This window comes from Panthera onca, chromosome B3 (genome assembly GCF_046562875.1).
Source record: "Panthera onca isolate mPanOnc1 chromosome B3, mPanOnc1 haplotype 2, whole genome shotgun sequence".
NCBI classification, from domain to species: Eukaryota; Metazoa; Chordata; class Mammalia; order Carnivora; family Felidae; genus Panthera; species Panthera onca.
This window is the reverse complement of record NC_138344.1, coordinates 48,558,595-48,574,857: the sequence shown is the minus strand read 5'-3', so window position 1 is coordinate 48,574,857 and position 16,263 is coordinate 48,558,595. Positions and strand designations below refer to the sequence as shown.

The 16,263-nt window shown below is 37.7% G+C and overlaps 1 protein-coding gene across 5 annotated transcripts in view; it reads right to left on the bottom strand.

Annotated features, from left to right (window-relative positions):
• NEDD4 (NEDD4 E3 ubiquitin protein ligase) overlaps positions 1-16,263 on the bottom strand; it is a 133,588-nt gene that overhangs the window by 20,880 nt on the left and 96,445 nt on the right. For all 5 annotated transcript variants that reach the window (XM_060618453.3, XM_060618454.3, XM_060618455.3 and 2 more), the window contains 6 exons: positions 14,557-14,659; positions 8,834-9,000; positions 6,618-6,735; positions 6,359-6,526; positions 2,625-2,690; positions 203-322 (listed from right to left, as the gene is read on the bottom strand). In XM_060618453.3, the coding sequence (XP_060474436.2) occupies positions 203-322; positions 2,625-2,690; positions 6,359-6,526; positions 6,618-6,735; positions 8,834-9,000; positions 14,557-14,659 (742 nt within the window). The remainder of the gene's footprint in view (positions 1-202; positions 323-2,624; positions 2,691-6,358; positions 6,527-6,617; positions 6,736-8,833; positions 9,001-14,556; positions 14,660-16,263) is intronic.

Here is a 16,263-nt window from a genome sequence, read left to right as displayed (position 1 = left end):
CCCAGTTGGACTTGTTTTACATGGTAACCAGTGGTAACCACGTATACTGGAGCTCTGTAGGAAATGGTAGCCAATGCCGGCAAACAATTAGAAGATGCTAGCAGCATCCAGTATATACTACAAAGTGATGTAACAGCTTCTATAGGAATGTGATGGCTTAAATTATGTAAGAAGGCAAGTTAACAGATAGATTGCAGGGTACCTGTGCAGTGGGCTTTGTCCAGGTAGTAGTTCTGGAATTGTGATCTACGTAATATGATCTTCCTCTTTCATCTTGTTTTTCTTCCCAACCTGGTGGTAATCCAGATGAAGTAGGCAAAAGCTAAAGTGAAGAAGAATAGGAAAACTGAATATTAATTAAAAAGCAATTCTTTTAAAAGGACCACATCCTTTTCTCACTGCTATCTCTCTTTAAAATAAAGTGAGTTTTAAATTACTGGGGAGTGGCTAGTACTCCACTAGGGAGTACACTGGGGAGTGGCTGGGGAGTGGCTACTTGCAAGTTTATTACTAATGAACAAAGAGATCTGATTATTTCCAGATTTACTTAAAATAGTCCAAATTTGGTCTTCCTTTTTGGATTCGTCAAGGTTTGGCCTGGTTTCCCAATGTGTCTTATACATAAAAACTACCATCATTGGTCTGTTCACCAGATACACTCTCCCCAGACACACGGGAGCTAGATATACGTTGCTCATAGTTATGATGAGCTGTTAAGTCTACAAAATAATGGAATTTAAAGTTGCCCAGTTTTATAAAGGTCCAATAGTGGTGGGTAGGTAAATGAAATGTATTAGATACATGTACACAATAGAATATCATGAACTACTGAGATATTCAACCACAGCATGTTTAAATCTCAGGAACATCATGTTAAGTGAAAGAGGCCAGACATCAAACTACAATACTGTATGATTCCACTTATACGAAATTTCTAGAAAAGGCAAAAGTGTAGCTACAGAAAGCAGATGAGTGGTTACCTGGGCTGGGAGCGGGTGCTGGGACTGAGGGAACTTTTTGGGGTGATGAAGGGTTCTTAAACTTGATAGTGGTGATGTTCATACAACTGTAAAACTTTACTAAAATTCCTTCATTTGCACACTTAAAAGTGAGGGGATTTTATGGTATGCAGATTATACCTCAAGAAAACTGTTAAAAAACCTTATCAATATATTGAGAAGAAAAAGGTATGGAAATTGCTTTTCTAGTACAAATAAAAACAGAACTACATGTAAGTACAGAAGAATATAAATCACCTCTAGATTCTGTCGCTCATTTGATGCACTAAAATTGTTTCTAGGATGAATGCCTGTCAGTCAATTAGAAATGCAACATTTCCCTTGTATGAGGACATTACAAAGCACAGAGAGAGAAATACCATGGATCTCCGCTTAAGCAGGCTCCAGTCTAATGGAGGAAGCCAGGCAAATGGCTATAGTGAGAGTGAGGCTGGTGAGGTCAGTCTTTCTGTGGCATCCACTCTCTTGTAGAGAGAGTGGCCACTGACTGGGCCAATTGCACAGGTATGCGCCCCCCCACCCCCCACCCCCGCCACCCTTCCTCAGCACAGGATTGTGTCTCTCTATTCGTGCAGGGCCACCTTTTTAGATGGATGAACCACTCTTGGGTCAAGGAAATTTGAGCCTCTGCAACCCTATGCTGGAATTTCCATAAAAGCAAAAACAATCCTCACTTTTCAAAATTAATGTGTAGACTGCCATTCAAAATTACAAATGGTGAAAAAAGGTGAGGAGACATTCTAAGTGGGGAAATGGAATGCATAAGACACAGAGGAGGAAGAGGATCAGGAAAGGGGGCCGCCTGTTTTGAAGAAAAAGCAGGGACGGGGTGAAGGCAGCAGGAGGTTCCTGTCGGTGGATGAGGAGGAGGGTAGGCTGAGGGGGCTGGGAGCCTGGGCATTTCATTTGGTTTCAAACACAAGCAGGGGCTGTGTAAAGGGGAGATAAACTCAAAAGTATTGAGAGTTGAGTCAGGAAAGGGATGGGGTGGGGAGGCCAAAGGGCAGTCAACGTTCAAGGCATGAGGCTGTTAAGGTCTGAGCCTGGGTCAAGGCCATGGCTGGGAACCCTACTGAGAAGGAGGCAGGGGCCTCAGTAGATGTGGACATGAGTGTGAAGGGAAAGGAGAGCAAAGGGCTGATGAACTCCACCCAACCTGGCCACGGAGCTTGCCGATACCAGTGCAGACCTGTCCACGTGACTGAGCCCCAATGTGATGCTTCATGTATGGGGAAGACACCACTGCTGGGTGGCAGGGGCCAGTGCACAGAGTAGCGGCAGCTGGACACCACAATCTCGAATTGAATGCTGCCTGCAGACCACCTCCAGCCAGCACAGCGCCACAGCCTGGATATCACCCATGGTCACCAGTGCGGACACTTTGCTTTCTTACTGTGGGAGACAGAGTTCTCCCGTTTTGTCTCTAAAAGGTCTACCTCCCCCAGTTCCCCTCCCCTGAACCTTATCTCCAAGAACCTAGATTCTGTGCTGGATTGGTTCATTACTAGGCAGTCAAATGTTCATATTCAATGTCCAAAAAAAAAAAAAAAAAAGTTCTTGAGTTTCTTATTTTTATTGACAATGAGGGGAGAGGATAAAACTCACCACAGGAAGTGTAGGCTGCTCCTCAAAAGTATAGGCTTGTAAGCTGCCTCTTCTGCTGGAATGATTCTTATAAAAAAGAAGAAGGAGTGACAATAGCTTTAGGTTTGTGATTTGTCTCTGAATGGCAGATAAAGTGTGGGGGTGGGCATGAGGGGGCAGAAGGAAGAGTGACCGTAGAGACTCTGTGTGAAAGCACTCAGCACTCGATACCACCCATGTGCCAATACCTTCCACCTTCCGGCTCCCTCTTCTGCCCTCGGTCCTAAACTGCCTCCTGGACACATTCTCTTGAATGCCTAACAGATACCCCTCACTGTGCCCCAAACTGGATTCGGTTTTCCCCTGTCCACACCCACTGAAACCTGTTCCTTGGTGGGTATTCCTTGTTTCGGGGGTAGCACTTGAGTCCAGCTCATGGCAGATGTCAGTCAGTCAGCTGACTCCCCTCTGGTCCCTTACAGCCAGGTCAGTCACCAGATCTTAATTTGTTCTGTTTCTTTACTAGCTCCCAAATATATTCTCCTTGCACTTTTAGCTTAAGTATTTTTTTTTTATTTCAAGTTTTCATCATTTGTCGCCTTGACTATTACTGCAGCAACATCCTAACAGACTTCCCTGCTTCCAGTCTTATTTCCCTAAATGTGCCCTCCATACTGTGTGCTGTAGCCAGAGAGCCTTCTACAGGGCAGATCGGGTCACATCCTTCTCTAGCTCAGAGCCCTTCAGTGACTTCTCATGGTCATTAGGGTGAAATCCATAGCACAGAACACAGCTTCCTGACCTAGCTGTTCCTGAGAGTGTCAGCACTTCCCACCTCAACACCCACCTTCTGGACATTCTAGATTACCTGCTTCCCAGAAATCCCTTACTCTTTTTTTCCCTGTGCTCTTATATGCCTGCTGTTGTCACTATCTGAATTGTTTGATATTATTAAATAATAAAAAAAATTATAATAGACATATAAATTAAGTCAAAATATCCACTGTAGTAGTGTTCACAATAACACAGAATTGTAAATAACCTAAAGCCTATCAATAGGAGACTGGTGAAGTATATTAAAGGTTACTTGCACAATGGGATGATGTTTGATAATTCTATTAGTTTTAAATTTTTAAACATATATAAATTTTTTTTGAGAGAGAGAGAGCAGGGGAGGAGCAGAGAGAGAGGAGGAGACAGAATCCCAAGCAGGCTCCATACTGTGAGTGCAGATCTTGATGCAGGGCTTGAACTCACAAACCATGAGATCATGACCTGAGCTGAAATTCAAGAGTCAGCTGCTTAACCGATTGAGCCACCCAGGTGCCCCACATCTTTGTTAGTTTTAAAAGGAGTACATCTACATGTACTGAAATGGTCCAATGTCTATAATAATCTCAGGTTAAAAAAATGATATACAAATATATGTGTGTGCATATATGTTTATAAATATATAGAAAATGTTTAGCACACTATATGCCAAACCATTAATAGTGATTGAGGGAGCATATGCTAGAGGTGAGATGGAAGGTTGAATTTTAATTTTATATACTTCAATACTGTTTGAATTTTTAACTGTGGCCACAGAATACTTTAAAATAATAAATTATGATTATTTTTTAATTGTTTAAATGTTTATTTATTTTGGGGGGGGGAGGGGCAGAGAGAGAGGGAGACACAGAATCTGAGGCAGGCTCCAGGCTCTGAACTGTCAGCATAGAGTCTGATGCGGGGCTTGAACCCATGAATCAGGAGATTATGACCTGAGCCAAAGTTGGACATTTTACTGAGCCACCCAGGTAGTAAATTATTTAAAATAATAAATTATTTTTTAAATTAATATGCACATGGCATGAAATTAAAAAGGTACACAAAACATGTGTCCTGCTCATTCTGTTCCTCTCTTCAGAGATGAGCAATGTTAGCAGTTTCCTGTTTAATCTTCAGGAAATATGATACACCTATTTATTTTGTCAAGTAGAAAATTTACAGAAATGGTAGAGTATCAAACACACTGCTCTGTACCTTCCTGTTTTTCACTGACCAATACATCTTAGGGATTGTTCCGTACAACATGTACATTCAAAGCCACTTCATTCTTTTCATGGCTGCATAGTATTTCATTGCATGAATGCCATGTGTTACTTTTGTAAACAAACAAAATAACAGGAGGAAAGGGAATAGGAGCTTCTGTGATCTATCACCAGCAAATCAATATCTTTTATGTCTTGACTGTTCCCACTCCCCTGATGAAAAAATAAAACGAAATGAGCGGAAGAGAGAATAGTCAGGTAGAAGAGAGGAGGGAAAGGGAGCAGAAAGGTAGATCTGCTCTTGGATATTCACATAGGTATTTATACAAAACTATCTACCCTGAAGCTTCTTGAAGAAGGTGCAAACGTGGAAGTCAGCAAACTTTTTCTGGTATGATCCAGATAGTTAATCTTTTTTTGTGGACCATACAGTCTCGGTTACAACTCCTCAGTTCTGTCAGTGTAATGTGAAAGCAGCCACAGGCAATACTTAAACCAACAGGCCTAGCTGTGTGCCAATACTTTAACCAGCATACAGTGCCTTGCATATAGTAGCCCTCAATAAATATTTACTGATTGAATGAAGCGTGGGGGACTGCCAACTGGAAATGACCATAGATCCTCAGAGAATAATCTCTTTCTTCCACTGAAAGGTCTCCTTTGATGATGCACCTGAGAGAACTGGACACATAGATCTCATCATGGCGGTACCTGTTGGAATACGTGCATCTGAACTCCATTTCAGCAATTTTGATAGTGGTTGCTGGAGAGAGAATGCCATCTATCCCCCTGTTTAGTCAAAGTACCTTGGCTCTTAGTCAAACATGTGTGCCAGTGATAGATGTGGTATAATTGAGAAGAAGAAAAGTAGTCCCTGACATGCAGGACTTGGCCTGTCACTCATCAGTAGGGTCAAGACAAAATCAAGACCACTTTGTCATCATGCCTGGACACAGACAAAATGTGAACACTGTCCAAGCCACAAAATACCAAATCTCTCTCTCTCTCTGACAAATATGAGAGACCGCTGCTTTTTACTAATTATAGCTTTAGCCTCACTATACATAAGATGTGAGATACCCAATCACAGAATCACTCCTGCTTCCTGACAGCATTCAATGCAGAGCAAAGTCTTGCTTCCTTAAGCCCTCCTCAAAATCACCTAACATGAACCCAAATCCTTCAAGTCTTTTCTAATGTTCTCTTATGGGGACACTCATGGTGTGTGTTCTCCTTGCTGAAATGAGTAATATACCCAAACTGTTAATTACAAGTGTGTTCCTGGGAGTCTCTGGCAGGAAGGGACTAGTTTATGTAATGGACATTTAGACTCCAATGACTATTTGGATTATCCATGACTCTGCTCCATACTATTAGTGGAGATATTTGAAACATGAGCATACTATAAAGTCCGAAAGTCCCTAACACGTTATTACATGCCATTTAAGACAACATTTTTTTCTTATCACAAGAAAAACAATTTGTAGCTATGTGAGGTGATGGATGCTACCTAGATTTAGTGTGGTAATAATTTAGCTATAATATATATGTATATCAAATCATTATGTTGCATACCTTAAACCAATAAAATGTCGTCTGTCATTTATGTCTCAATAAAACCAGGGATAAAACACAAAATTTCACGTAAATGTTAGATACTGAACTGAATAACACGTATTTTATAAAATCCTGAAGCTACAACAAAATCTAAGAGCATCTTACTGAGCTGGATACTGGCTGTCCGGTGGCTGAATTTCTACACATAGTGAGTCTGGCATTCAATTCTTCTGCAAGATGAGTTTGAACATCCAAGTTATTTGATGCCGGAGGTGATGGGAAGGCCCGATTGCTATCCATGGTGGCTTCATCTTCTCTTATAATTTCCCAGTTCTAAAATAAACAGAATCATCTTAATCCACACATACTTTGATCTATTGCTTTAACATGTGTCTATCGATAAGAACAAGAAAATCACTTCTACCTCGGAAGAGTCTCGATTATCAACACTTTCTGTCTCCTCAGATATTTGCCGCCTTGTGGTAAATGCACGTTGTGCTTGCAGTTGAATATTACCATTCTCAGCATCCGTTAGGCTGTCCCTGTATTAGAGATATACAAGCCATTATCCATGTCTGAAGACAGTTAAGATGATAGTCACAGATGCTGTGACCATTAAAAAAAAAATACCTTATATCAGAATTCACTATTTGGGTCAAAGGCTATTTCAACATGCACAGACTAGGTCATGGGCACATTGGTATCTTCAGAGTACCTTATGGAATTAAGGCTTTGTGCAAATGTGTAACATGTCTGACTTTGATATTTTACTTTATCACCATGTCTATACAATACTGTTTGACATGGAAGGGCATTCAAAAATATTTGTTGAATAAATATATCTGAGAGCTTCATAAATAATTTCATTACATTATTATTTTGCCATGTTATTTATATGAGTAAAATCTAAAATAGCTCTAGAGAGATAATAAAAAAGAGGCTTTAAGAGTTACTTATACATCTTCATGAATCAGTTGGTAATATTTTCCAGAATCGATATTAAGCCAAGAGTTGAGTTACCCATACAAGAATGCGGAGGGCAAAATAAAAGATCATGTAAGAAACACTATAATTAAAAACTTAATAGATTACAGATTAAATAGTATCTGGTTTTGATCATTTACAGAAATAGGCATGGTCTGAAAAATTATCATAGAAAAGGCATGTCTGAGTGTAGGAAAGTTATATAAATCAGACTGAACACCATTATCCCATTAATTAGTTTTATTATTCTAGCTATTTGAATTTAGTACAGCCAGACCATCAGATCAAGAATTTTATACAAATATTTAATAACAAAATTATTATTAATTTATTTAGTGCCATATAATCCCAGGATAGTCAAAAGATCAGTTCTTATTGTACTATTGCTGAAGAAAATTCAATTTTGACAGATGACCTTAAGGGAATGCTTCAGATTTTTTTCCCCTAAATATGTGATTTAGGCTAACTGAAAATGACATCAATGGTAGTGAAAGAAATGTATCCTGCTCAAGTCAGGCCTGCTGAGGTATGCAGTAGGACAATTTTGTAGAATTCTATAGTGCCTTCATATTTGCAATCTGTACAGATCTCTACAGAGATAGATGCTTCTGTACCATGAAGAACTATGACCACTGATTTGCTTTAGAAGGATCTGAGAACAGAAACTGTCTATGAAAGTGCTTGGACTGTATCAGACTCAAAATACCAAAGCCGAAAATTAGAAGGTTAATGGACAAATAAAAATTTTAAGTCTCTGTCAAAAAGTAGAAGACTAAAGAAAGCCTCGTAAGACTGTAAGGGAGGAGAAGTGGAAGGGTATTTGATAATAAATGTGAGTAATGGGCCATTTGTAAATGTATATGTATAACATATGGTCTGATGGTAATAAAAGAAAAATGTCACTGAGGAGACATCAATTAGAATACCTCAAAGGTCATTCTATCCTTGATCTGTGTGCACTGGAAATTATGTATACACTGACCAGACTGGCAAATGAGTGTTTAACAAAAGACCCTTGTTATTCAGTCCTCTATATTTTATAAAGTAATTTATATTTATTTTTAAAATTTTTTTTCAACGTTTTTTATTTATTTTTGGGACAGAGAGAGACAGAGCATGAACGGGGGAGGGGCAGAGAGAGAGGGAGACACAGAATCGGAAACAGGCTCCAGGCTCCGAGCCATCAGCCCAGAGCCTGACGCGGGGCTCGAACTCACGGACCACGAGATCGTGACCTGGCTGAAGTCGGACGCTTAACCGACTGCGCCACCCAGGCGCCCCAGTAATTTATATTTAAAAATAGTGTACTGTAGAAATTAACAGTTTATTATACTTTAGTAACAAGCTACAAAAATTTCCAAGATTTTTCTAAACCAGTCTAAAGAGAAAAATGTATCCTTTGTGGCTACAAAGTAATTTAAAATAAAGAAGCAATTAGAAGAGTGGCATTTGTGACTCAAATAATTTTGAATATTACAAAATCATTTAATAAAAAAACAGGATGGCATTTTAAAAGTCCTGAACCACAAAAATCCTCATATTTTTATAGTTTATGGATCCCTACACTTTATTAATCCATTTGAGATATGACTGCAAAATAAAAATCTGTGGTCAAAATGTATTCAGATTACGAATGTGAAAGTCACCAGCACATACTGAGGGGTTGGTCTTTTCCACTGTGTTCTTCTAGATTCATGGTTTACATAGTAGGTCCTTCCAAGAATATCCTGCCTCTCTTCCCATCCTGGAGGTAGAGGAGAAGGTTCTTGCTGTTGCTGCAAATGGCAAGCAGCATCCGGTTGGTCCAAAACAACCCAGCCAGGCTGAAAACCAGAGTGGTAACAATTAAGTTTGCTCTTGATCTTTTTCACCTTATAAATTATGCTGGAGGAAATTTAAAAAAGAGATTTAGCATATCCAGTTCCAGAAATTATGCAAGGACAAAATTTGCACAGTGTCTACCTTTAAGACCATAATACAAATATTTTATGATAATGAAGACTTTTTTTTCCAGCAAAATAATAACATTTAAGTTCCGCTTGAAACTTTTAACATTTTCCAAAAAAGTTTTAAAACATACCTAAGAGGAGAGAAGAACAGAACTTCTAAAAAAACAGATAATGATGGAAAGCACTGAGAAACATAATTTAAACTAGTGTAATCTTAGGCTATTCTCTAAATTATAAGCAAATGAATGAAGGACACAAATTTTGTCTTTCCTCCAGTGAAAACACCTTGTTTATAATGGAAATCAGCAACTACTGGAGACCTGAAAAAAAAATCATTAAATGAAGCTCAAATATGTATAGGCATAGCAGGGAAAGGCAAGTGATGCAGAAATAATTGCTACAGTCAACTTTCTAGCAACTGAAAAGCCATTACGATTCTCTGGTCTGATTTTTCTCTTTCTCCTATGGACCATGGAAAGGCATTTTGGTCAGGTCATAAAATAGCCAAAGAAATACAAGTTCTGTTTGTTTTCTTTGTTTCATTTAAAAGACAAGAAGACACTGGAAATTTCCTCTGATATAGTGAGGGGCAAATATACATGAAGCCTAAGCTAGGGTGGTTAGGGTAAGGAATTACTTGAAAGGTAGTAAGGGTTAATGGCATGTTTTTACATAAGAAAACTCCTAACAGAAAAGGCAGTAGTGAAAGGTCCTACTAAATACCAATAATGCTAGGAAGGCAGAAATAAATGAATAAAGAAAACTTAAAAATTCTCCTAAAGAGACATAAAGAAAGAAGTGAATGAATGAAAAGACATAATATGATCTTGGTTAGGAAGACTCAGTCTCACTAAGGTATCAATTCTCCCCAAGTTAATATATAAAGTTGCCAAGATTCCGCTAAAACTACATTACAGATTTTTAAAAATAATGGGACAAGGCAATTCTCAAGTTCAAACAGAAACACAAACAAGCAAGAATAACCACCAAAGTTCTAAAGAAAAAAGAAGGGGGAGCCTGGGTGTCTCAGTTGGTTAAGCTTCTGACTCTTGGTGATCTCATGGTTTGTGAGAGTGAGCCCCACGTCAGCATAGAGCCTGCTTAGGATTCTCTCTCTCTCTCTGTCCTTACCCCACTCACGTGCATGCATGTGCTCTCTCTCAAAATAAATAAACTAAAAAAAAAACAAAACAAAACCTTACAAACTCTATACAGCTTTTAAAAAAAGGGAGTGAATATTAACCCTACTGAATAAAATATATTACAAACCACAATAATTGGTACACACATGGACAGACAGCTCAATAGAATGGATTAGAAAGCCCAGAAAGAGACTCAAATTTATAGGAATTTAGGATATGATAATGACATTTCAAACTTGTGAAAAAAGAAAAAAATTATCTGGGTTGCTACCTTCTACCAGGATGTTATAGACTGAGCAATGTTGAAATGTTAGAAAGCAAAAACAACATGTATTACAACAAAGCTGGGGGATTTAAAAAATATAATCTAAGAGTGGGGAAGCTTTTAAGTATGAAAAAGAAGGTTGACAGATTTGATTACAAAACCCCCCAATTTGTACATGACAAAAACTACCAAATCAAAATGGAAAGAAAAATGGGAAACTGAGAAACATAATTGGTACCAGAGTAACAGGCAAAAAAATAATTTCCTTAACATATACTGTCTTTCTTTCGAAGCACTGGGTGGGGATCTAGCCCTGAAGGACAGCTATTTGCTGGCCAGCGGATAGCTTAGAAGGTGGAAGAGAATTCTTTTATGTTGGAAGGCAAAATCTGACAAGAAAGGATCAGGGAGAAGAGCTGGGAAGGAAAGGAATCTTTTCTGGCATCAGGGAGAAAAGGACAGGGGTTTCTCCAGCAAGGCTGATGTCTCTGGCTGGTCTGATGGGAGGGTTCTAGACTGAGCAGGACAGAAAGTGAACAAGGGTGGGGTGGTGGGTACGGAGAAAGGAAGACAAAGAATTTGTCTGGAAAAAAAGAGATCTGGATGGGAAGTAAAATTCACTACTTTTCTTTCTTACTCTTATTTTTTCCTTTTTACCTCTTCTATTGTTTTCCTTTTTTCCTCTTCTTTAATTTTGTTTCTTTATTTTTATTGCTCCATTCTCTTCTTTCTCTTTATCCTCTTTTTCTTTCCATCTATGTTTACCTTCCTTTTCTCTCCCCTTTCCATTCCTTTAAATGATCATAATATAGGATTTACATTCCTAAAAATTAGTCTTGTATATATTAAATCAAATTTTAGTTCTCTGGTCTTGATTTTAAAAGTATGTGAGTTGAATTTTTATATTTTGCTCTGTTGAAAAAAGTTTGTTTTTAAAAATATGGTCATTGATTATTTTTCTGTAGATCAATGAAATTTATTAATAAAAGGGTCCTCACTTCTGCTGTAAAGGATTGTAAACACGTTTAGAGCTCAGAAAATGGTAACAGAGGGTTATTTTTTTTTAATGTTTACTTATTTTGAGAGAGAGAGAGAGGGAGAAAGAGAACGAGCAGGCGAGGGGCAGAGAAAGGGAGAGAGAGAATCCCAAGCATACTCCGTGCTGTCAGCGCAGGAGCCCAATACAGGGCTTGATCCCACAGACTACATGATCATGACCTAAGTGGAAACCAAGAGTCAGTTGCTTAACCAACCAAGCCACCCAGGCACCCCAAGATTATTTCTTTAAAATCTTCTTAAAGATGTCTCTTTTAAAGGTCTACTTAGCGAATTTATGCTAAGTAAATGAGAAGGGGAAAAGCTAATTTAAAATTTTTTTTAACGTTTTATTTATTTTTGAGACAGAGAGAGACAGAGCATGAACGGGGGAGGGCCAGAGAGAGGGAGACACAGAATCTGAAGCAGGCTCCAGGCTCTGAGCTGTCAGCACAGAGTCCGACGCGGGGCTCGAACTCACGGACCGCGAGATCATGACCTGAGCCGAAGTCGGCCGCTTAACCTACTGAGCCACCCAGGCGCCCCAGGAAAAGCTAATTTAATTGAAGGCCCAGTTTTTAAAAACTTGTTTCAAGTTTGAGAAAGTGCAGTTGTACATTTGAATACTGTTTAGAAAGACTGAGTTTTCATTTTTTTTGTATAGAATGCCTCCCTATTAAACATATATCAGCTAATACTCTTCATGAAATATTTTCTAAGTATCAATGTTATTTAATTACTGATAAGCTAGTATGTGATTGCCAACAATTTAATGGAGTCAAAGAAGGTCAGAAAGAAAGCATTTAGAGCTACAACACACATTATATGTTAATCTTGTAAAATACATACAACTAAGTCTAAAGTTGCAAAGGTACAAAAATCGAATGTTAAACAATAATCTATTACAGCCAGACTTTAACATACTAAGAAATACAAATTGCCTGAGTGAGCCACTCTTTTGAAAATGCCATTGTTTTTCTTTAAATGGTAGAATTTATATATTCACAAGCTAGATGTCAAAGACAAGACTTCTCTGGTCATTAGCTACACAGAAGATAAATAAGCATAGACTCATGTGTTTGAATTCCTAAGGCCTTTCATAAATAAACTCCTACATGCTTACATCTACTGAAATTATAAGGTGCATTCTGAGGGAACTCAAACATTGAGACCTGAGGCCACAAAATGAAGTGAAAGAACTCTACCCACAGACACTAAACTGTGAATAAGGTACCTATGATACGTGTGTGTGGGCAAAACTTGGAGCAGGTTACTAAATAATGAAATGTTGTTAAGTTTTTTTAAGTTACTAAATTAAGAATTTTCTTTCTTTATAGCAGGCATCCTTCATTTCAAACAGTATTCATTATGCAGATACCCTGCGCACCAAAACGTCAGGTAGAGAAACTTCGACCCAATAAATACGTAGAATTTTTAAAAAGTGATTTTTATATAATAAGCTAGAGAAAAACTAAAAAAGAAAAGGTAATCAAATAAACAAATATAGGCTTAAGAGAGGATACCAAGTTTTTTGATTGCCCAACTAAGGGTTAACTATATTCTGTGATTTAAATAATTTTTTTCCTTCTATTATTACAGCTTTCCCCCACAAAGTAAAATCTTATTAGTGCATATAAAAAATTCCCAGAAAGCTCTCTTGCAAAAGCATGGCTTGTTCTCAAGCTTTCTGACCCAAGGTATGTGGGTATCTGAGGTAGAGTCCAGTGCTTGGGAGGTCCTTTACCTTCATGGTTCTTCTGGAGACCTAACCAGACCCTCAGCCAAAGAGGCATGACTGTTGAGGAAGGCACATGCAAGAAAACTCTCCAAATTAAGGGTGCTTGGGTGGCTCAGTCGGTTAAGCATCTGACTCTTGATTTCAGCTTGGGTCATGATCTCAGGGTCATGATCTCATAATTGTAAGACTGAGCCCCACATCAGGTTCCATGCTGAGTGTGCAGCCTACTTAAGATTCTCCCTCTCTCTCTCCCCTTCCCCTGCTTGTATTTTTGTTCTCTAAAACAAACAAACAAACAAACAAACAAACAAACAAACAAACAAACTCTCCAAAGCATATTGGTGCCAATATACTATGTGCTTTCAGTAAATGTTGTTGCTTCAGTGGGAAATTCAAGACAGGGTTCTTTTGTTCCTTTTTCAAATCATGAGTTTTTCTGCTGGAAGAAACCCTAGAGGTCATCTGGTACAACAGTCATTGTACAAATGAAGACACTGTGGTTCAGAGATATTGAATGACACACAGTCACTTGGCTCACTAGTACCAGAGCTCGGGACTAGGATTCCAGTCACTAACTCCGTATCCAATTCTATTCCAAATACATGCTCTCTGCCTCTTCCTCACTCACCCTTGATGCATGTAGCTCCACCCAAATAGTTGACTTGGACTTCTTCATATCCTGTCATCCACGAAAATTATTAAATTCTATTTGCCTCAAATAAATATGGCCTTTTATTAGATCACTTGAATTCTTCCCCCCTCCATTCCCCTCCTTTCCTATGAGTCCTCCCATCCTCACTGCAACTATGAGAGGAAAAGTAACAAGAATTATATTTCATAAAAGAGTTCCTACTCAGTAGTCTCCTTAAAATTTCTATATATTTAGCTTACAAATAGTAAATTATATTCTTACTTTAATGGAGGAGAATATGACATGGTTTTAGAAAACCCTGAAAAAACAGAAAGAGTTGATAACTTAATTACAATAAATACTTTCATTTATAAACATCATATTCCCTTTTCACTAACCTTTAAGAATGCCCTCAGTAATGGCCATTCATTATACAGAAATGTCCTCAGAGGAAAGAAATGTTTAATGAATGATTAGGTAAAATAAACAAATACCCAGGTATATAATTTTTATTGCACACATTAACTTCATTGAATAAAGTTATTTTTTCTTCAAGGTATAGTAAAATAAGAAATGAGATATTTTCTTTTCATTGAACCAAGTATTTATAAAATCTCACCTCTAATTCTTCAGTCTGTTCTGTATTATCTTCTTCTGAGCCACTGGTTTTAGGTAAATAAGTCATTTTTAATCTCAGATAACCTTTAACTCTTGATTTGTGACTGTAGAAAAGAAAATAATTATTCGCAAAACTTTAACACTTAAGAAGAAAAGCACTCATTTAACTAAAGTTTAACGAATACCTACTAGCTACTAGAGGAGACCCAAAGACAAACTCTACTACAAAAGACAGCTAGGAAAAGGAGTGGGTGGTGGAGAAAAAGTAATAGACATAAATAAATATTGTTATGAAATAAATAAGATGCTAAGGAAGTTTGAGTAAAAGATCAGGGAGAACGTGAAGGAGTTGCATCTGAATTGGTGCTAACAGATTGAGGAGGATTTTGATCCGTGGCAGTGAATGGAAAGGCATAAGAGTGGAGAAAAGACTAAAAAATGAGGAAACGATGGGAAACCTGGGGTACACCGAAGGAAAGGGTAGTTGTTGGGTTTGGCTGGCTTACAGGATACACAGAGGAGGAAGGGATGATCCAGATGATGAGGTCCACGTGAAACAAGAGAACTTTAGATTTTGTATACTCTGTGAAGCCAGAGAATTTGGCGGACAGGGAAAGGCAGCCTCAGGGATATACTTTGGGGATACTTATCTAGTCATACTCTACAGGATGATAGAAAAGTGGAGAGCAAGGCCTGATAACTGTCTGAAACCTACTGTCTTTCTTTGACAGCTGTTTGAGTCTGTCACACATTAATTTATCTATTTTATTTTATAATGTATATGAATAACGTCTTTTCATAATGAGTTGTCCAAGCTAAAGGTTGCTGTCCATTGTATTAATATTTTAAAAGTTTTAAATCTGTCTATTTGTCCCCACCAATTTCAACATCCTATATAATTAAAAAGTTCTTCCTTGTCCTAGTTTTCTGCAAAGATATTTTGGTGATTTTTATAGACATCAGTTATGTAACCAATTACTCTTTGTCTTTCTTAACAAGAAAGTCTTATCTTTATTCTATCTTTTATTGAAAGGTACTCCCTTCCCCACCCCACTTAATGCCTCCTCCCTTAATCTTTTGTACAGCTCTCATGAGTTTGGAAACTAGCTTTCCTGAGTGGTCAACAGAATCCCTGATGTTTATTTCCAAGGCCACTAATGTGGCTTGTGTCTCCATTTTTTAGGGGAATGTGAACATTGACTTGCTGCTATAATGGATGGATACAGAAAATTTGCTCAAATAATGTTTTATACAAGAGTTTCTCTATAGTGACATTTTCATGTCTTTCAAACTAGACATTAAGCCTGTGGGTTTGGACTTAATGGGGCTCAAAAAGTGTAAGAATGTAGTACATTTCCTATTTGATTTCAAGTTCTTTCTGCACTTGCAGTGATAGTCCATACAGACAGAAGATATAAATTATTTTATATACATATATATATATATATATATATATATTTTTTTTTTTTTTTTTTTTTTTTTTAAAGAGAAAGACACTAGAAAGCATTTGAAAAAGTAACAAGCAGGCTACTAGGGCAATTAAGAGAAGAAACATTTATTTATTATTGGTATGCAGATGCCACAATCAGTTTAAAAAGAAAAGAGATTTATATTCCAAGACTTCTACAGAAGTGAAATATGTGACTTCTCTTATAGAATATAAATATTAACAGAGAGTACTGTCCCTTTTATTTTGCTTTAATAATTT